This window comes from Chlorocebus sabaeus, chromosome 23 (genome assembly GCF_047675955.1).
Source record: "Chlorocebus sabaeus isolate Y175 chromosome 23, mChlSab1.0.hap1, whole genome shotgun sequence".
Classification (NCBI taxonomy): domain Eukaryota; kingdom Metazoa; phylum Chordata; class Mammalia; order Primates; family Cercopithecidae; genus Chlorocebus; species Chlorocebus sabaeus.
The window spans coordinates 68,939,408-68,961,866 of NC_132926.1; the positions used below are offsets into that span (position 1 = coordinate 68,939,408).

General features: G+C 49.0%; 1 protein-coding gene across 2 annotated transcripts in view; it reads left to right on the forward strand.

Moving 5' to 3' along the window:
• Positions 1 to 22,459, forward strand: part of MCC (MCC regulator of WNT signaling pathway) — a 474,315-nt gene that overhangs the window by 439,976 nt on the left and 11,880 nt on the right. For both annotated transcript variants that reach the window (XM_008014163.3, XM_008014164.3), the window contains 3 exons: positions 1,954 to 2,188; positions 7,332 to 7,538; positions 13,076 to 13,176. In XM_008014163.3, the coding sequence (XP_008012354.1) occupies positions 1,954 to 2,188; positions 7,332 to 7,538; positions 13,076 to 13,176 (543 nt within the window). The remainder of the gene's footprint in view (positions 1 to 1,953; positions 2,189 to 7,331; positions 7,539 to 13,075; positions 13,177 to 22,459) is intronic.

Here is a 22,459-nt window from a genome sequence, read left to right on the forward strand (position 1 = left end):
TATCTGGAGGAAGAATTTCTTCCCTCTTGGGGAATCTTTCTTTTCCCTTAAGGCCTCTCTGATTAGATGAGGTTCCCTCACCGAATGGAAACAGTCACCCTGCAGTGTCTTGATTTTAATGGTAATCACATGTAACAAACACCTTCACAGCAACGCCTAACCTAGTGGTTGACCAAGCAACTGTGCACAGAGCCCAGCCCAGCTGACACGGAAACTTACCGGGCACAGCCTCTGAAGAGGTGGTGTTGAATGGTCAGGCTGATCTCGCTCGCCTTATCTCCAAGGGACTTCCCACCCGTCCTGATGGGACAGAGGGAGTGAGACACAGCCCCAAAGGGTTTCTGTTGCTCAGGGGTTTCCCATCCTAGAAGGGGTTCTCTGACTTGAAGACTACCCCAAGCCCTAGGGTAGCCTGTTCCTGCTGTGAACAGCAACGCTCCAGCCACCATCTCTCTTCAGCTTTTCTCTCCCCGGAAGCCTTGTTTTCGTAGCAATGTGCCATGTACAAGAATGGACCTGCCTTCACTCACGTCTAGGCTGTGGGGACTACACCTGCTGAGTTGGGGTCTTGGCTGTTACCCTTTTGCAGTGTGAGACGAGGAGTGCAGACCTGGATTTGTGGCATCTGGCAGCCTGTGGAGATCACTCCTGGCCCCTGGCATAGCTTCTAACTACAGGATTCTAGGGACAAGGACAGGGCCGTGGGATGAGGCTGCGCCCAAGTCTAGTTGCACCTCTTTCCAGCCGCATGATTCGGCTGACCACTAAAGTCTGTGAGCTTCACTTTCCAAATCTGTAGCAACAGACATGACAACACAGCCTGGCCTGTTTTGATGTGAGGTCAGTAGGCCTCTGCTTGTTCCTCTGCCATCTTCAGACCAGTTCCATGAGGGACAAGTCAAGCCTAGGGAGGCCCAGTGCAAGTGCAGAGAAACTGCTGTTGGTGCACACTGGCCTCAGAGTCCTCGACCGAGTGGAGTGGGCCGTATTCAGAGGCACGGGAGCAGCCTGCCCACTGCTGGAAAAGGCCAGAGCCCACTTGAGAGCCGTGGCCTCCGTTTTCCAGTGGCACTCCCCGTTTCACGATGGTTTGGTCCCCTAGAAACCTTCCCGGGCCGCCACAGGCCTGGGGTTCAACTGGGGCCTCCCTGCCCAGTCACAATTCACCCTGGGCTGCCAAGGGCCCTTGGGCCAGCCGGAGTCCCTATAGTGGACACTATTCTCAGACTATGCTGTGGAGGCCTAGGGGTACCCCACTCCCAAGGTGATTATTGCTGTGTTGTGCACCCCTGTGTTTTTCATGGTACATGTTGCAAACAACAGAAGTAATCACAGCAAAACAGCCCCCTTCAGTGCTGTTCCGCAGGGACAGCTGCCACAGCCTGGGATACCTGCTCACACGTGTGAGGGTGTGACATGCATCTGTGGATCACGCCATAGGTGTTTTGTGCTTCAACTTCTGTGGCCTTAAATATCCCTTTTTAAAGTTCTGACCACATGAATATCTTTTTCATTACATACATATTATCTTTTAACCTATTTCCTCAAAATATCACCACCATTGTCAATATCACTATAATTTCACATGTTACAATGATCGCTGTAATGTCCACATGATTGCCCTCCTTTTGATAGGTGTGATAATTCACTAAACTGTATTTTAGATTACATTCCTTTGTATGTGTATCTTTTTGCTTCTGTGGAATTAATTCCTTAGAAATTCATTTCTAGAGTCCACAGTGTTGTGTCAAAGAGTGTAAACATTTGTTATTCTTCATACTTAATTCTCTCCTAAAAGTTATTTTCCTATGCTGTGACGCATACTTATTTTTGGATTACCATCTAAATAACAGTGGGGCGAGGGAATGTGGAGAAGAGTGAGGAGAAAAGATCTATTCGCCATAACTTGGAATACCACAGGGTGGTGGGTCTTTTTTTCTTCTTCTTCCTCAGCACTACCAGCTCCACAGCCAGTAGTTGCGACACTGAGTTCACTAAAGAAGACGAGCAGAGGCTGAAGGATTATATCCAGCAGCTCAAGAATGACAGGGCTGCGGTCAAGCTGACCATGCTGGAGCTGGAAAGCATCCACATTGATCCTCTTAGCTATGACGTCAAGCCCCGGGGAGACAGCCAGAGGCTGGACCTGGAAAACGCAGTGCTGATGCAGGAACTCATGGCCATGAAGGTATGTGGTGGGCGGGTCCCGTGCACGAGGCTGCCGCCAGGAGGAAATCTAATCGACCTCTGAAAGCAGGTCCAGCAGATGAGGAGAAATCAACCCCTCCTGTTGAGTCACCTCTGCCCAGAGGAGAGCCAGACCCTTGTTTGTAGACGGAGCTGGTTTCACTATGTCTGGGGATCACTTGGGCTGGGTGTTTCTGGACAGGGGAGTTGAATTCTAAGGGATTTCTCAGGGTGTCCCAGCCCAACTTTGGAGCCCTTCGTCTAAGAGAAGCCAGGTCAGACCTCTGCAGGGTGGAGCCTCTGTCCATCTAAATTGGCCCCTAATCTCAAGAATGCTTGGAAGTATGTCTTGGGTTGCTGATGCTGATGTTAACTCCTGGCAGGGGGAGAACAGGGTGAGGCCAGTTGTAGAATTTGGCCGAGAGCCCTGATTTCCTGACATCCTGTACCTTTGGTGCAATGTTGAGCCTGCTCAGACCATAGTGCCCTCCAGTGAAGGTGTACAGTGCTGTTGAGGTCAGTGTTTCAGTGGATCTGAAACACTGGGCCTTTCATCTGCTGGTGGAGATGTCTTCCTACTGGCGTTTCTACAGTAGGGAGCTTTCTTGGAAAGCTGGTGTCCCCTACTGGGAAGTGGCTAAACTGCCATCCCTACAGCAGGACACCACTTTGCCTGTTTCTGGTGTGGAGTGCCAGGCATCAGCCCTTCACCTGGTGCCTGCTTTCAGAAGGCAGCTCTGGTATAAGTAAGAGCATATCTGATATTTGTCCTTGGTTCTGCGACAGAGTTTCAGAAACCCTTGGAGTTTCTTGCTGTGCCAGGGGCATCTTTGTGATGCTGATGAGGTGACTTATGGTGAGCCCTAGACAGCTTCAGAATGTGGGCTGGTCACCAGAAGGACCAGGTGTGTGATGGAGGATTGGGACTTTCAGCCACCTGACCTCCGGGGAGGGGAAGAGAGCCAGAGATTGAGTTCCAGCTTGTGGCCAGTGATTTCATCAGTCATACCTGTGTAATGGAGCCTTAATAAAAACTCTGGACCTGAAGCTCAGAGAAGCTTCCTGGTTGGTGAGCACACTGATGTGCCAGGAGGGCGACACACCCTGATTCAGTGGGGAGAGGGCCCAGAAAATCTGCATTTGGGACTCTCAGCCTTCGATTTGCTTGTACCCTCTTAGAACAATAATCATAAGGATAGTGCTTTCCTTCGTTCTGCAAGATGTTTTAGCAAATTACTGACCCTCAGAGGGGTTGTGGGTTCCCCTGAATTTATAGACAAGGCAGTCAGAAGTATAAGTGGCCGAGGGCCCATCCTGCTGGAGACTTGGGGCCAGCATCTGAAGGGAGGGCAGCCTGTGGAAGACTCTGCCCTTGACCTGTGAGGTCTGCACGAACTCCATGTAGTTAGCATCAGGACTGTCCTGCGGCGCACACAGGTGGAGTGGGAACAGGAGAACAGCCTGCTGGGAGCGTGGTTCCATGTCACCGCACCCTGCGTCTCAGACCACAGCACAAGTGGGAACTTGCCTGGGGCTGCTCCTGCAGATCTAGGGTCAGCACACGACTCTGCTGCCGGCCCTAACCTGCTTTCCACATGCCACTCTCCTGCGAGCAAAGGCCTGAATTTGCATGGCCTCAGATTCTGCCAGGCTCCCAGAAGTGAAGATGGGAGGGGGTTGTTCTCTGGCAGAAGCCAGGTCATGGTCAGGAACTGGAGTCTAGCAAGCCAGAGCGGGTCGTGGCAGTGCTGAGTTAATGGCTCCGTTTGGGATCAGTACTGTCCGCAGCAGGGCAAAAAACAACCCCCTGGTCACACCGTCTCTGTAGAGTGGAGGGGAGCTGGCAGCAGCAGCCATCCTGACGCCCTCAGGGGTGACTCACTCAGCACAGCCCTGTCCTTGGGAGCTTCTTGAGCTAGAATTTGGGTGAAGTTTGGGAAGACACTAGGCAGTGGTAACAGATGCGGGAATCTCACCTCCCACCCCCACCCCTGTGATTTCCAAACTGGCTCATCCTCATCCAGCCACCCAGCTCCCATCCCGGCCTCTCTCTGGAGAATCCTCACACTGCTTTGGCTGATTCCACCTCTCGTTGCCTATGAGCCGGCCTTGGGTCCATCATCCAACCGGGAGCCCTCTTTGCAGACTCTTGCACGCTGTGGCACAAGCCCTGAGGCCCCCCTTCCATCATTTATTCCAAACATTGTGTTTCTTTTGGCCAAAGACTAAGGATTTCCTTTTTAAAATTGGCCAATATGTAGGGTGATAAATGTACTGGTATTCTAGCCAAGAATGACATTTTTGTTAGAATAAAAGTTCTAATACTCCCTTTGCCACTTGAAAATAAAATGTGTACTGATCTTAGAAATTTTCTAAAAAAGTAGAAAAGCTGGGAGGAGAACAATCCATAATATTATGATCCAGGGCAGCCATTACTAGCATTCTGGCTTGGTTCCCTGTGACTTTCTTGAAGGCCAAACATCAGAGTTGTCTCCTTTTCCTCCGAGTCTCTTGCAGTCTACTTGGGGATGTGTGCTTACCCATACCAAATCCATTATCCAGCAAGTTATGTTGGATTTTCACTATTTTCTAGGATCCAGTTGCTGAGAAATTCAAGTTTTTGTTTTTGTAATACCTTTTGTTTCTAGATGATCTGCTTGGCTCCTTTTCAAGTCCATTCTTCTTTTTGTTGTTGTTTGTTTGTTTGCTGTTTTCAAACAGGGTCTCACTGTGTTGCCCAGGCTGGAGTGCAGTGATGCAGTCATTCATTATAGCCTCGCCTTGGGGCTGGAAGTGATCCTTCTGCCTCAGCCTCCCGAGTAGCTGGGACTACAAGAATGCACTGCCCTACCCAGCTGATTTTTTAAGTTTTTTTTTTTTTTTTTTTTTTTTTTTTTTTTTTTTTGTAGAAATGGGGTCTCACTCTGTTGCCCCGGCCAGTCTCAAACTCCTGGGCTCAAGTCATCCACGCACCTCAGCCTCCCAAAGTGCTGGGATTACAGGTGTGAGGCACCAGACCTGGCCTTCTCTTCCTTTTTGAACGTATTATCCCTTTATTATGACTCCTATATCTCTTTGTTTTAAATCTTTGTTTTCTAGTTTTCCACATTGTTATTTCTGCTTCTTGTAAATGCTGACTCTTACTTTTTGCATCTGCGCTGATTCATCCTCATTTCCTCAGTGGTGGGGGCAGGGGGAGAGAATGCAAGCACCAGCTCATCCTCCGTGGAAACGTCTTCTGTGGGGCCCTGTGGATCCTGGGTTGCAGATGTCCCTACAGAGTGGTTCTGTGTTTAGATCTGTTGGGACTCATCAGTTTCTGAGGTTTGGGACTGGTTTTTGTTAGGTTCTTGACTCAGGATTCCTATACACACCTACACATGACACAAGCTTGAGGTTTAATTCCTCGAAAGAGATTTTCTTTCCCCACCCAGAGCCTGAGAGATGACAAGTTTACTTGCCACATCTCCAGAAAGGAAGTTTTCTAGTGTCTTATTCTGGGCAGCCTATTGAGAATCCTGCGCCCGTAGGGGTCTGAGCTGTGGCTCTCTGCCTCAGAGGCCACGCCCTGGCCTTGGGTAACACTAAGCCCCCAGGTGGAGGGCCCGAGGACAGTCTGGCGCCTTGCTGGCCAGCGTGTGCCCTCCTTGCCGTTCCCTCTGGCAGAGTTCCCGCTTCATTTCTGGCACTCATGGGTTTCTCTTTCCTTCTTTCAAGCATGCACTTGTATGTTTGTTCTGGAAGCAACCATCGCGTGAGCTCAGTATGCAGTGTTGCCGGAACCTTCAGAATCCTGCTTCCAATGGCAAAAGATCCAAAGGTTCTGGGTGTGGCATACCTTTCATTCTGGCATTTCTGTCTGATATTTAGGGGAAAGAAGGTTGGTGTGTTCTGAGTAGTTTACTGAGCACATTGACTAGCATCCCTCTTGAGGGGTGCCCTCTAGCTATTTCCCCACACTGGAGAGTGAAAACATCTACCCGCCAGTCCAACTTACCCAGGAGAGTGCACCAGGCCTGGGACTAATTACCTCAGAAGGGTCACTTCAGGGGTGGCCAGAATCTGAACTAACCTCAGGTGAGTTCGTCTCAAGGTGGGCTGGGAAGGCTGTACCTGGTGGCCATGGGCTGGTGGAGTCACCCTCCAGCAGAAGTGTGGGGACAAGAATCATACATGGGCTCACCTTGAAAGGGAGGGAGGCGGTATAGCCCTGAGCCAGACAGCTCAGCTGCAATCTCTGGCTCCACAGCTTACCCAGTAGCCATGGGCAGGGGGATTTCCCTCTGTGTGCCTCAGTTTCCCATCTGTCAATGGAGGTAGTCGCAATACCTACCCCAGGTTGGGAAGATGAAATGAACCATGTCATGTGAACCCTTAGCACAGTGCCACGTGCTCAGTAAAGGCTAGTGGCTGCCATTGTTATTGGCTCCTGGTCCCAGGATGGCACTGTCCTATTTTGGATTCACTTCTTACTCTCCACTCATCACTCTCACTTGAGTTCTTAGGATACTTTTAGAAGTTGTCTGATGAGCAGTCACCTGTGAAGGATGCTGTTTCTGTTGATTTCATTTGGGCCCTGAGAAGTAGGCAAGAGCCAGAGGTTGATGCTGCTGCAGGCATTTGCCGCCTGCCTGACCCAGCTGCAGGGCAACGAAGGTGCCGTGGGAGTGGTTAAATACGTGGTTGGTGCTGTGGAAACCAAAATGGGAATTGGAAGGGACTTGGCCAGAAGAAGTCTTTCATGGATAGGTGACTTTACAGCCTCTGGCAGGTGCAGCTCAGTCTCTGCAGACCAGAGAATGGGTTTCCATTGAGGCCCATGTGCCTGTGTGGGGGCTCTATTTGTTAGAAAGGTTTTTCCTATATTGAACGACAATCTACTTGCCTGTAACTTCTACCCTTTTGTCTCAGGTCTAGTCCATAGACTGACAAAGTGCATGGCCTTATCCACACGTCATTCCTTCGGAAGTGTGGTGACAGGGGCCATGTCTCCTCCCACTCATCTTACTGCCAACTTCAAAGTGATAACTGTACCGCGGGCCTGTGGGTCATACCCGGGGACCCCTCACCCACCCACTTGGCAGCAGCCAGCCCTGCTCTCAGATCGTGGATGCCTCATGTGCTCTGTGCTCCTTGCTCTGTAGGAGGAGATGGCCGAGCTGAAGGCCCAGCTCTATCTACTGGAGAAAGAGAAGAAGGCCCTGGAGCTGAAGCTGAGCACGCGGGAGGCCCAGGAGCAGGCCTACCTGGTGCACATTGAGCACCTGAAGTCCGAGGTGGAGGAGCAGAAGGAGCAGCGGATGCGGTCCCTCAGCTCCACTAGCAGCGGTGGCAAAGACAAACCCAGCAAGGTAGGGCCGGAGTGGCTTGGGGACACCCTTAGGCTCAGGCCTCCCTGACTGCCCAGTGATCACTGGCCACACCTCACCACCCTGCTGCCTCAGTTCTTGTATTTGCATAGGAACTGCAGGCCATTCGTAGGTATCTAAGAAGGTGACATTTTGAGTGTAACGAAGCCAATCTACATTTTAGAAATACCAAATCTCACTTTATATAGTAGTTGAAACCTTTTCACATATCATAGTCACATCAGAGGGGTGATCTCTGCAGCTGTCCACTGATACTGGTCTCACCTCCTTCATCTAATCCTCTGTCACACGGCAGCCCTCATTTGTTGGTTTATCGGTACAATAGTGCCCCCTTTATCCACAGGGGATGCAATCCAAAATCCCCCATGGATGCCTGAAACCGCAGATAATACTGAACCCTTATATATTCTGCGTTTTCCCCTATGTATACATACCTGTGATGAAGTTTAATTTATAAATTAGGCACAGAGATTAATAACAACTAATAAAATATTAACAGAACAATTATAACAATATGTCAGCATCATTACTGTTGCACTTTGGGGCTATTATTACATGACATAAGGGTTACTTGAACACAAGCAGTGTGACCCTGACAGTCGATCTGATAACCGAGACAGCTACTAAATGACAGATGGGTGGGGAGTGTCTGCGCTGTGGCTATGCTGGACTAAGGGATGATTTGCAGCTCAGGTGGGATGGCACAGGACAGTGCAAAGTTTCATCACGCTGCTCAGAATGGTGCACAATTTAAAACTTATTGTTTATTTCTAGAATTTCCCATTGAATATTTTCAGACCATAGTTGACCTTGAGTAAGTGAAACCTCAGAGAGCAAAACCGCAGTGAAGGGGGAGCTGCAGTACTTCTGTTCCAATGGTTGCATCTGTTGTCGCCCTTAAGCCTCACAGGTCTGAGGAAAGAAGGTTATCCCCATTTACATGAGAGAAATCAGGCTCATAGAAGTCAGGAGTCTCACAGCTGAGAAATGGCAGAATTGGGACTTAGCCCAGATGCACTAACGGGCTCTCTTCCTTCCACTGCGTTTCCTCCTTGACTCCTTCCTGCTGGCATTGCTGCCATCACAGGGTGGTAAGCAGGAAGCAGCCTGCCGGCAGAGGAGGAAGAAGGAAGCCTTGGGTTACGAAGTCTACATCATCTGAAAGTGGGCTGTCTGGTGATAGAATTTTGCAAACTCACTCTCTTGTCAGCTCCCAGGTGTTTTTTTCTGGAATCCAAGTTCATTCCATTATTCTGTATCTCAGAATTTTCCAAATACTGCATTGGAAAAAAAATAACTGTGGACTCTAAAGAATTATATCCCTTGTCCAAGGGTCCTCTATATTCTGTGCATCATATTTTTCTATTCCTAATAAATGCAAGCTTCTCTTGACCCCCATTTGTTTCAGACCCAGGACTCGCAGACATATGCCAACTTGCTAGTCTAATAAGCGGCTTCTCATAGCACAAGTGCAGGATCGTCTCCAGGAGAGCCATGTACCTGGGAAAGAAGGAACAGTGCTGATGTCATGTGACAGTGAATTGTCACTCCCTATGTAGTTGAGAACTCTGAAGTATGATTCACAAATGACCACAGCTACACCTTTCCCCACCTCCCACTTGCTGAGCAGCCAAGGCAGGACACAGCTGTGGCACCTGGCCAGGCCAGCCCTCCCAAGACCCTGGCTGCTTTTTATTTATCCATTCAGTTGATAAATGCGATTTGGCACTCACAGCGTGCCAGGACCAAGGCAGGGTGCTAGAGGCAGCTCTGTAGTAGACAGGCTAAGTCTGTCCTCCAGGAATTAACATTCTTAAGGGGAGACTGGTGGGCAAACAGATGATCACAGAGCAATGAGAGAATGTCCCCAGTGCAAGGATCAATTATTGGCATCATGGGAGGACACAAGCCAGACACAAATGTCCACTTTGGAGATTCAGGACAGATTTTCTGGAAGGAACGAACTTCGGAGCTGAGCCCCAGTGGATAGTGGGAGGTAGCCTGTTGAAGAGGGGCAGGTGGAGCCTCAGGGGAGAGAAGAGGTGCCCTTAGGCTAATGGGACAGCATGTGCAACGGCCCGGAGGGGAGTGGAGTGGATGCACTGGCTGGAGTTATCTTGACCGTGCGGAATCATGGAAGGGTCCTCAGCAAGGGGTGATGTGATACAGTTTGGGCTTTAGAGAAGTCACTATGCCAAGTGCACTATGACGCCGTCTGCCCAAGGCTGGGGAGGTGAGTCACTGCAGCCACACGCAGTGCTGTGTCTGGGTTCACATGGAAGTATCTGGGGCTCGGGAAAATGAGGTTTTCTGTTCCATACAAACACCTTCAAAATCTCTCTCTCTCTCTTTTTTTTTTTTTTTTTTTTTTTTTGCCTTTTGAGTTTGCTAGCAGTCAGTTAGGGACACAGCCGAAGAGACAGAACATTAGTGTTTGTGTGTGTTCTTAGGGTGTGGTGGAAATGGAGTTACCAGGTTCTTGCCAGAAGGCCCATGAACTGAGCATTTTCCCCTAGTTCCTCATTTATTTTGACTGGGTGAAACACTGTTATGTGGAGTGGCTTCAAAGTAAGGAAATTTGGCCGGACGCGGTGACTCCTGCCTATAATCCCAGTACTTTGGGAGCCCGAGGCGGGTGGATCACTTGAGGTCAGGAGTTCAAGCCCAGCATGACCAGCATGGTGACACCCCATCTCTACTAAAAATACAAAAATTAGCTGGGCATGGTGGTGGGCACCTGTAATCCCAGCTACTTGGGAGACTGAGGCACAAGAACTGCTTGAATCTGGGAGGCGGAGGTTGTAGTGACCCAAGATTGCACCACTGCACCACAGCCTGGCTCAAAAAAAAAAAAAAAGAAAGAAAATATCTCTGATGGAAAAGGCCAGATGATTTTTTTTTAACACTACAGTAAGAAACTTTATATGAGTACGTTGTGTTTTTCAGGTAATGAAGTAAGAGTGAGCTGATTATCTTGCCTTTCAAATACTAGATCCATTTACTGTTTGAATAAAATCTCCCATCTGGGCTACTCCTCTGGGCTCACCTGTTGCTGGATGAGGCGAGCGTCTCGAGGAGGGGTCAGCACTTTTCTGTGGAGGGTCACACAGTAAATGTTGTAGGCTTGTGGGTCGCTTGGGTGCGGCTGCAGCCACTCAGCTTTACTACTGTCCAATGCTAGCGCAAAAGCAGAGGCAACAGGGAGACCAGTGGCCATGGCTGTGTTCTAGTAACACTTTATTTAATTATTTAATTATTTATTTTTATTTTATTTTATTTTATTTTATTTTATTTTATTTTATTTTATTTTATTTTTTGAGGTGGAGTCTCACTCTTGTTGCCCAGACTGGAGTGCAATGGTGCGATCTTGGCTCACTACAGCCTCCACCTACCAGGTTCAAGTGATTCTCCTGCCTCAGCCTCCCAAGTATCCGGGACAGGTGTGCGCCACCTTGCCTGGGTAATTTTGTATTTTTAGTAGAGATGGGGTTTCACCATGTTGGTCAGGCTGGTCTCAAACTCCAGACCTCAAGTGATCCACCCGCCTCAGCCTCCCAAAGTGCTGGGATTACAGGCGTGAGCCACCGTGCCTGGCCTCTAGGAACACTGTATGTATGGATGCTGACATTTGAATTTCATGTAATTTCTACCTGTCACAAAATACTCTTCTTTTGACTTTTTTAAATGAGTTTAAAAACAGGAAAATCGTTCTCATCCTGTGGGTCATCAGAAGCAGCTGGTGGGCCACATTTGGGTCTCGAACATTTTTTCTTGCTCTACCGGGTGGGTGCTTATGCTTCTTTAAAAAGCTTCCCTCCAGCTAGCACAGCTGGATTCCAAATCTTATCCAAGCTGTATTAGGTTTCTGAAATTCTTGTCTGTGTGCACCAGATACTGCCAAGTATATTCAGAGAGAGGCACCATGGATGAGACAGAGCAGTCCCTGTCTTGAAGGAGTCTCATGAAATGTTAACATCAAATGGGAATAGATATACAAGAAGTGAGGATATTGTGGGAATATCAACATATTCCAGGGGTGGACAGGGGACTTGGGTCTCTGAGCACAGGTAGGTGGACAGGAGGTAGAAGGCAGCCCAGGCAGAGGGCATGGCAGAGGGAAGAGCACTCAGGTGTTGGCAGTGCCACTGCCAAGGAACTGCCTGGGGAGACCATGTGCCTGGACTTCCAGCACTGAATCCGTGCCTCTCTGTAGCTCACATCTTATAACATTTCCTGTTTACAGCCAGGTGCGGTGTGATCCAGCACTTTGGGAGGCTGAGGTGGCTGGATCACCTGAGGTTGGGAGTTCGAGACCAGCCTGACCAACATGGAGAAACCCCGTCTCTACTAAAAATACAAAATTAGCCGGGCGTGATGGCGTGTGCCTGTAATCCCAGCTACTCGGGAGGCTGAGGCGGGAGAATTGCTTGAACCCGGGAGGTGGAGGTTGCAGTGAGCTGAAATCGCGCCATTGCACTCTAGCCTGGGCAACAAGAGCAAAACTCCATCTCACATTAAAAAAAAAAAAAAAAAAAAAATTCTGTTTACATTCCATCTCCTGCAACAGATCGCAAGCTGTTTATTCTCAGGCCTGTAGCTCGGCAGCTCCTCATGTCCGTTGAGAGATCGTCCGATGAATGCCTTCCCCTGGCCACGTTACTATGTAGTGAGGCTGCTGCCCTCTGTGTGCATGGACCGTAGAGCACTCAGGCACGGTCACTGTTTGAATGGTCTTAGCTCTAGGATTTGGAGCTCTGGCTCTTGAGTTTCCTCATCTGCAGGGTGGGAGGGTTTGCTTTAGATGATGTCAAGGTCCCTGTCTAATGCTCATCCATGGGGTGGGGTGCACTTCTGTTTTCCTTCTCCTTTGCTGGGTTTTCTTAATGATTACACTGAACCCAGTAAAGCTCCTAAATCTAAAGGAGATTGCTTTTCTCCCAGGGAGACGTGGGATGGGGCACCAGGGATATTCCCAGCTATTTCTCACTTGTCTTGTATGATTACGAGAGGCTTTACCTAGTGGTCAAGAGATTGATCTGGGGCCACACAGCTTGGGTTTGAGTCCTGGTTCCCCCATTTCCCAGCTGGTGACTGGGCAGCATAACTCCCCTGTGCCTTCATTTCCTCCTTGGTAAAATGGAGATAATGATAGTTCCTGCCTCAGAGAGTATTTGTGGTGATTAAATGATTGAATGCATACGGCGTGCTTAGACCAGTGCCTGGCATCAGTGTGTGCTCAGAGCATGCTGGGTGTCATCCCCACCACGCTGGCCAGCCTGCAAAAGGAACCAGCGGTCTGGGAGCAGAGGGGGCTGTTTGGCTTGCTGCCACGTTTTCCCCTTTAGCATGATCTGAGGGTGCCACCCGGCACCCACCCTGCTGCCATCACTGCCCAAGCCACCTACCGCGCTCTGCCGCAGGTTTTCAGGGTGCTGCCAGCTTGGATTCCAGTCTGACAGGAATGTGCTTGCTGTCCAGCTTGGATTCGGGTCTAACTGGAATGTGTTTGCTGTTGTCAGGAGTGTGCCGATGCTGCCTCCCCAGCTCTGTCCCTAGCTGAACTCAGGACAACATGCAGCGAGAGTGAGCTGGCTGCGGAGTTCACCAACGCCATCCGTCGGTAAGCACCCTTTCCCCACCCCAGCCGGTGTTTATCCTTGGCATGGAGGCTTTGTTCTGAGTTCTCTTGGCAGCTCCTGAAAGGAGAAGTTGCTGATGTGTTCCGCTTTACCCATGTCTTGGAAGCCAGAAATGGAGAAGGCCTGTTGGTGCCAGGCCTTTCAAAACAGTGAGAAGAGAGAGCACTTAAGAGACAGCACTTAGGCAGTCATCGCTGTGAATAAGAAAATGCCTCTTCCTTTCCTTTTCTGCTATATTGTTGCATTGGCTAGAAACTTCGGGACAGTGTTCACTAGTGAAGTGAAAACAAGCACTCTTACCTTGTTTCCAACTTCAGCAGGAATACTCTCCTTCAGCACTGGTAGCAGGAAAAAGCCTTGCTTATTTCTTTAGTTCCGGGAAGTTTTCCTCTATGATTTCAGTGTTTCTTTCCCCTCACCGCCCCGCAGTTCTTTATCTCCTTCTGCAAGGAGAAACAGATGCTGATTCATCCAGCTCTGTCTTCCACATCTTCACTTTTCATACCTACTTTCCATCACTCCTTTGGCTCCGGGTTCTAGAGCAGCATTGTCCAGTAGAAATGTAATGTGAACCACATATGTAATTTTAAATTTCCCAGTAGCCACATTCAAAGGAACAAAGACAGCTGAAATTCACTTTAGTAACGTTTTATTTAACACAGTATGTCTAAATTATTTTAATATATAGTCAGTATTTTCTAAAACTACTAATGAAATCTTTTATCTTTTTTTTAACTAAGTTTTCAAAACCTGGTATGTATTTTACACCTCAGCATATCTCAACTTCAGACATGTCAAGTGCTCAAGAGCCACATGTGGCTAGTGGCTGCCCTGTCGCATAGTTGCAGTTCTGGAGAGAGAGATTTTTTTGGCTCCATTTTCCAGTTCACTAATTTATTCTTTAGTTAGGTTCATTGTGATGTTTGACCTATATGTTGAGCTATCTGTTGAGTTTTTTATTTTGGTGATTAAATCTGTCATCTCTTTTTTAGTGATATGCATCTCTTTGAGGATTTTTATAATGCTTAATTTTTTTTTTTTTTTGGAGGGGGGTAGAGGGTCTCTCTCTGTTGCCCAGGCTGGAGTGCAGTGACGCAATCACAGCTCACTGCCGCCTCAATCTCCCAGGCTCAAGTGATCCTCCCACTCCAGCATCCCAAGTATTGCTAGGACCAAAGGTACATGCCCCCACACCTGGCTAATTTTTTTTCTTTTTTTTTTTTTTTTTGAGACAGGGTCTCCTTATGTTGCCCAGGCTGGTCTCAAACTCCTGGGCTCAAGTGATCTTCCCGTCTTGGCCTCCCAAAATGTTGGGATTACAGGCATGCACTACCATGCCCGGCCCTTAAATTCCTTCATCTTTTTTGTCTGCTGTATTAATTCTGTTTCTTCACATGTAATTCTTTTCATAGTTGAGTTTTGTGACTCTTTCTTGGTGTTTGCTTTCTTTAAATATTCAGTGGTTCTTGTTCGTGTGTTCATTCTTGTATTTTGAATTCCTAGGTCACCTGTTTGAGATTTGTTTTTGTTTTTTGTTGTTGTTTGTTTTTTGAGACAGAGTCTTCCTCTGTCGCCCAGGCTGGAGTGCAGTGATGTGATCTCGGCTCACTGCAACCTCTGTCTCCCAGGTTCAAGCAATTCTCCTGCCTCAGCCTCCCGAGTTAGCTGGGACTACAGGCACGCACCACCACGCCTGGCTAATTTTTTGTATTTTTTAGTAGAGACGGACTTTCACCATGTTGGCCAGGCTGGTCTTGAACTCCTGACCTCAGGTGATCCACCTGCCTCGGCCTCACAATGTGCTGTGATTACAGGCGTGAGCCACCATGCCCAGCCGTCCTGTTTGAGAGTTCTGCTTCTACTTATTACAGCCTGCCACCCAGAAAATGTAGCCAGGTCCTTCAAAGTGCTGTCAGCTGGGTCGTATCAGAAGCTGTCTCCTGGGCTTTCTGTGTCTCCTGGCTAATAACAGCCCTCTAGTCTGCGTATCTGACCCAAGCATCTGGTCCCCTCCTGTTCTGGTGGCCAACACCTCTGGTTGGAGCACCTCTGAATCCCCTTCTTCCTTTTGCAGAGTATTTTTCTGCATGCATTTTGAGTTGTGGTTTTCTTTTCAGGAAGAATAAAACATCTGCCTTTCATTTGTTATGATTGTGCATGGTTTCTGATATACAAAAAGCACTCCTTTCTAAGATGCTCAGAGGTTTTAAAAAATGTCTTTCCTGTCATTTCTGGGTATTTAGGGTGGGAGGAGAAGGCTACTGTGTATTTTCAGTCAGCTAACTTGATCCAGCGGGCCTGTTTATAGGATGGCCCCCAAGCTGATGGTGGATGGAAGGTTGCCTTGTGGGGAACTTCACTGAACTTCACTACCTTCCTGATTGACTGTCACTTTTTGTCTTTCCTTCCAAGTTGTAATAGCTCAGTTTTTACTCTGCCAGAGCCTCTGGCCGTGTAGGTAAATGGTAATTGCTCTGCTTGGGGTGGGAAGAGAAAAGCTGCGTAGAAAAATGCCCTTAACAAATCCTAGTGACAACTGCGCCAGAAACAGGGGATGGAAATCCACTCCCTGTTTCCAATGGGAGCCATTTGGATATTGTGTCTGTAAGCTAAGCCCCTAAGTGTTTCAAATTCCCCAAACCTCAGAGGCCTTTGCTGGCACAAGGAAGATGCAGGTTGTGCTGACTAAACATAAAGAGACTTCATTTATTCTGTCAGTCAGGATGGATTTCCAATAATCCGCCTTAAGTTGGTTAGCGTGGATTTCTAATCAAGACCCAGATGGATGGAGCCAAGAAAAAACTTACAGAGGTAAAGGAAAAAGGAAAATCACATAGTGATACTGTAAATATAGCCTAGAAACTGGGGTCATCACTTCATGAGGGGTTACAATAAACACACCTCAGAGCTGCAGTTTGGGTTTCTATTATATACTTTGATGAAATGATTCCTGAGGTTTTTATTTGAAAAAATCAAATGGAAACGAACACCTTTTTTGAAGGTATTAAAAAACAGCCGAGCTGATGGTTGAGGTCAGCTGGGGGAGTCTTACCAGCATTTTCAGCAGTATTTCTCCCTTGAAAAAAAGGATGCTGCCAGACGCCAAAACTGTGGGTGCAGGCATCCAGACTGAAAAGATCAGGTGTCGCTAAGGGAGGAGGAAGAGGCTAAGCCATGGGCTGTCCTTAAGGATAAGCAGCCATCCCGGGGAAGGTGCCCTGTGACACTTCAGTCACTGGTTCTGGGTCATGACACTGTCCCCAACCCAACCTCCCCTTACCTGGCCGGCCCTTATCACCCAACTCGGGCTCTCTCAGTGTGTCTTCTCCTAACTTTCTTCTGTTTGGAACAAAACCAGGGCTCCATGCCACCCCACCTTTACTGTATGTGTAGCTTCCATCTGGTCTGATTTTGTTTCCCCGACTTCGGTGAACATTGATTGCAGTTTGTTGGCTCTGGTATTGCCATAAAACCCCATCTGGATGACCAGGTTTCCAGTCTGGCACACGAGATGTTTTCTTACCAGGGTATCTTGTTTTCACTCTTGTCCATTCAGCCTGTGTGCTGTAAAAGCCTTCTCCTCCTCAGATCTGCCTCTCAGCCTTGGTCCTAGTAAAATTTGACTGATCTTTCCACCAAGGAAGTGATCTATAAAAAGGCAGCTAAATAAGGGAATCTTCAGAAATGACTTTTTTGTACTCACATGGTGCTTGTGCAGCCTGCCCTCGGGACCCGAGCACAGCTGAGAGGAGCAGACTAGTTCATCTCCGTCATATTCTTGGGAGGCAGCCGGGAGCAGGTGCTGCTCTTCATGTGATCCCGGGGTGGGGACTGGGACAGCAAGGCTGAGGGATCTCTCAAGGTCACACTCAAGGTCACACAGTGAGGCGGTGGGGAAGTCTGCATGTTTCTACATTCTCTGTGGGGACCCCTTGCACCCCACATGTGCTGGCAGTGTTGGGCTTGCTTGCAGATAAGTGAGCTGAGCCCACTCGTTTATCCGAAGACTCTACCTGCTGTGTGGCTGATGTGGGCAGTGAGAAACCTCTGTGCCTCCAGTAAAGAGCCACGTCTTAGTCCATCAGTGCGGAAGTCAGATGAGGTGCCATGGCAGGAGGCGGACTTCCTTAAACACACAGAGCTGTGAAGCAATGGCATATGTTAGCCTAAGTCATGCGGATAAAACGGTAAGGATCTGAGCCGGGTGCTGTGCATACACCTGGAGTTCCAGCTACTGGCGAGGCCGAGGCAGGAGCATCCCTTGAGGCCAGTTCAAATCCAGCCTGGGCAACATAGTGAGACCCCGTCTTTAAAAAATAAATAAGTAAAATATATGTTTAAAGTAAGGATCAGTGCTTCCTCAGCGCTCGGAGGCAGGAAGTAGGTGTGCCGCTCCTCACCATGGTACATCACCTGTGCCGTGGCGAGGAGCAGCGCCTGGTGCTGCCTCCCAGGCATTCGCCTTTCACTGTACCCGGGAGCAGGGCGGGGCGAGCCCCACACACGGCCTGCAGGAGTCGGTGCGCTGCCCTCCAGGAGGCTGCAGTCATTTAGTCATAGACTCTCCAGGGGCTGCGCCCAGCCCTCCAGGGAACTGGGATATGCCACCTGTGTCTGCATGTCTGCCAGATGGTTCTATAAAATGCCACGTTAAGGCAATTGACAAATCACAGTGGCCATTCTGTCCAGGGACAGGATGTCCCTGACCCATCCACCAGAGGAGGGCTTCCTTTCCTCTCTCTGCTGAATAGCAATCAGGCAAGCTGCCGCTGCTGGAAGACAGAGCTGTGTGCCAGAGCCCTGTAAGGATACATCCAGTGGCAGGAGGGCCCTGTCTGGTCATTGTAATCACAAGAGACCAGATCTGTGGAAGTGGCCACAGAGGAAGGGGCGGACACGGGAGGCAGCGTCCCAGGGTTCAGAGAGACAGAGCAGGAACTTCCCCCACCGTCCTTGGCCATGGACAGCCACTGTGCAGGTCACTCAGATGGGGAAACTCCTGGTGGGAGACTTGAAACATCTACCAGCAAGGGAGGCTCAGAAGCTGAGAAAAGAAAGAAGGCCAAGCACATCAAGATGGGGGCGGGTTAAGAAGAGGAGAGGCAGGAAGTGAAGACAAGTGGTTTGAGAACCTTCGCTGCGCAAGCAGCAGTACTATCAAGGAGCTTTTTAAAGAAGGCACAGCTTGGCGCAGTGGCACATGCCTATAGCCCCGCTATTTGGGAGACTAAGGCAGGAGGGCTGCTCCAGCCTGGGCAGCACAGTGAGACCCTACCTCTTCTGAAAAGGAGGAGGAGGAGTCACCAGAGCAGGCTCGTGTGCTGCTAAGAATAATCCAATACAAGGAGAGAAATCTTTCAGGGTCCAAGAGTAACCTTACAGGATGCGAATCTGATGGTTACTCTGTAATAGTTTTCTGTCGTTGTGTAACAAATCATCATAAATGTGGCTTAACACAGCACCCGTTATTAGCTCACAGATTCTGTGCGTCAGCAGTCTGGACGCAGCATGACTGGCTTCTCCACCTGGCGTCTTGCAGGGCTGCACGTGAAGTGTCATGTGGGGCTGTGTTCTCTCCAGAGGCTCTGGAGAGGCCTCTGCTCCCGCTGCTGCTGATGGGGGTGGAATTCAGGTCCCTGGGGCTGCAGGGCTGGGGTCCCATTTTCTCACTGGCTCTTGGCCTGGGGACTGTCAGCTCCTAGAGCCCTCACACTCCTTTGGCGTGGCCCCTCCATCTGCAAAGCCAGCAGCGAGAACCTCCCTCGGACACATCCCTCCCATGCTCCAACTCTCTTTCCAGGAAGAGCCCAGACCCTTTTACCGGCTCACCTAATTAGGTCAGGTCCACTCAGAAAAAAACCTCCTTATCTTAAGGTTAGCTGGGGGACCTTAATTACATCTGGAAAATTCCTTCACAGCAGCAACTAGCTTAGGGTTTGATGAAATAACTAGGGAACGTGTGTGTACACTAGAAGGCAGAAATCTTGGGGCCATTTTAGTATTCTGCCTATGGTACCCAATTACTGACAACCTCCCGTGGCCCTGAGTGTGTCCAAGCTCCTTGGTCAGTTGTGTGATCTCTCCTGGGCTGTTTTCCACGCTCACCCCCTACCCATGCCCCCGCCTACCCACACTGCTGCGGGACTGCTCTTCCTCCTCTGTGCCTCTGGGGCTTCACTTTTACAGCTGCTTTTACCCTGGCCCCACCCAACCGCATTCCCCAAACATTCACTTCAGCGTGACTTCAACCTATCTGTAAAATGGATCCGGATGGTCCCTCCCTCCACCTCCCATCAGAAATGACACCGTCTCCCACTTCTTTTTTGGTTCCGATGCACCATGAACTTCCTTCTCTCATAGAACACTTCATTGCTCATTTCTTAATGTGCTTGGTTCTACCCCCAACTCCCTCCTTGCCTCTCAGTCCCCCCACAGAAAGGGAGTCCTCTTAGGGCCAGGAGTCATGGCTTACTCAGCCAAGTATATGACTCCAACTCTGATGTCTTCAGCTGTTCCTTCTAAATGGTCCCTAACTTATCTCAACCTCACGCCCACTAGACATCTCCACCCAAATATGCTAGAGCCTCAAAACAACACATCCAAAACAATTCTGTTTCTTCCTGCCCTTTGAAGAATTCCTATTTATGTTAAAAATCCCCTTCTCCTAATGATCCAGGATTATAACTTGTAAGTCTCCCTTCCCTACCTCTCGTCAGCAGGTCATATTTCCTTAAAATCCCTTCCATTCCTTTCCATTGCACTGACCCTCAGAACTCCAGAGTAGTGTCCTGATGGGCCATTCTGCAGTTCGATTCTGCCGCCAGAATACCTTAAAACATACTTCGGATTAGGGTGCTCTGCATAAACACCTTCAGTGCCTTGGCACTCAAGATTGTCTGTAGGTCCCTAACTTAACTTCCTAGCCCATATTTCAAATGTTTCCCCATGCTTGATCTGTAGTCCAGCCCCTCTGGACAATTCATCTTTTCCAAGAGCACACCCTTTGCTTTATCCCTGATTCTCCCTCATTCTCCCTCATCCTTTCCAATCAGAATGCTTACCTTCCTGAAGCTTCCTTCAGTCACCTCCACCACGTATCTTCCTTCTATTCTCTGAGTCTTCTGTGGTACTTTTTTGAGAGAGGGCCTCACTCTGTCATCCAGGCTGGAGTATAGTGGCACAATCACAGCTCTCTGTAGCCTCAACCTCCCTAGGCTCAAGCGGTCCTCCCACCTCAGCCTCCCAAGTAGCTGGGACTACAGACGCACACCACCACGCCTGGCTAATTTTTTTTTTTTTTTTTTTTTTTTTGAGACAGAGTCTCGCTCTGTCGTCCGGGCTGGAGTGCAGTGGCTGGATCTCAGCTCACTGCAAGCTCCGCCTCCCAGGTTCACGCCATTCTCCTGGCTCAGCCTCCCGAGTAGCTGGGACTACAGGCGCCCGCCACCTCGCCCGGCTAGTTTTTTGTATATTTTAGTAGAGACGGGGTTTCACCGTGTTAGCCAGGATGGTCTCGATCTCCTGACCTCGTGATCCGCCCGTCTTGGCCTCCCAAAGTGCTGGGATTACAGGCTTGAGCCACCGCGCCTGGCCCCCAAATTTTGTATTTTTAATAGACACAGGATTTCACCATGTTGCCCAGGCTGGTCTCAAACTCCTAGGCTCAAGTGATCTACCCACCTCAGCCTCACAGAGTGCTGGGATTACAGGCGTGAGCCACTGTGCCCGGCCCTAACCACTCTACCCGTCAGTGGCCCACAGAGTCCTTGACTGTTAGCAGTGCCTTAGAAAAAGCCAGCAAGACTCCTCAAAGTTCAAATCCATGTCCAAGTTCAAAACCATCCACCCCACTGTAGAAAACTTCCAGACTTGCAGGAACCAACATTTGTCCATGAATGGAAAAAGGATGACACTAGTTGACCCCTATTTCAGCAACTATGGATGAATACTGTTTTTGAACCACACAAAAAGTGGGATAAAATGAAAAGGGAACTAACTGGGTGGGGTGCTTTTTAAAAGGGAGCCCCCACTGGACAAACAAGCAGCACAATCTTGACTGGTTCATTAGGAGGACCATTATTGTAAAAGGTGCTGTTTTATTTAAACTTGCACTTGCTGATTCTTCATATTTGGTTGATTTATAAAAGCAATCAAGCAATGGAAGTTGTGCTTAGAATTCCATAAAAGCACGTGGGTCTGCAGGACATTAATGGAATACAAAGGCTTCATTAGCATGCAAATAAACTGCTGAGCCCCAGAGCCAAGGGCCTAGAAGCACTGAGGGTGAAGACTGAGGCTCACTCGAGGGACTGAGAGGGTTGTTGCTTGAGTAATTGAGATTTATTTTACTTTTCTGTCATCCCCCCAACATCCCGAAAGCTCAAAGAGAAGTAGGCCTTGCCTGGGACCTCATAAAGGGAGAGTGGTGGAGGGCTCTGGAACACACAGCAGCCACTGGCAAGGCCTGTGAAAACTCCAGGTGGATTTCCTGGACAAGAAACATGTTCGTAGCAAAGTCTGGGCAAAAAAAGTTAGACTGCTGTTGTCCTTGTGCTGCTCCTCCTGGCAAAACACAGCCACAGACGTACCTGCGGAACCTCATTATCTGGGGACACTTGAGACTTAGCTCTGCAGGGCAGTGCTGTTAGGCGGAGGTCTTGTTTATCTTGCACTCTGCTGTATTCCCTTTATGAGTTGCAGGCTCCTTCAGCGAGATGCGTAAGGGCACAGGCTCTGCAGACAGAATCCCAGGTGGGAGTCCCAGTTCTGCAAGTGACTGGCTCGGGGGAGGTCTCTTAACTAACCTTAAGTTCGTCATCTGTAGGCCAGGTGCGGTGGCTCACGCCTGTAATCCTAGTACTTTGGGAGGCCGAGGCAGGTGGATCACCTGAAATCAGGAATTCAAGACCGGCCTGGCCAACATGGTGAAGCCCCGTCTCTACTAAAAATAAGAGAATTAGCTGGGCGTGGTGGCAGGCGCCTATAATCCCAGCTACTCAGGAGGCTGAGGCAGGAGAATCACTTAAACCCTGGGGGTTGGAGGTTGCGGTGAGCCCAAGATCGCACCACTGCACTCCAGACAGGGCGAAAGAGCAAGACTCCATCTCAAAAAAAAAAAAAAAAAATAGTTCCTCACCCTTAAAAATGAGATTCATGATACTACTGACTTCAAACATTATGTGGGAATTAAATGACTATCCTTATAAAGGACTTAGAGACAGCTGTTATCTGCTGCCTGGATTTTCTAAAAAATAAGTAAACATT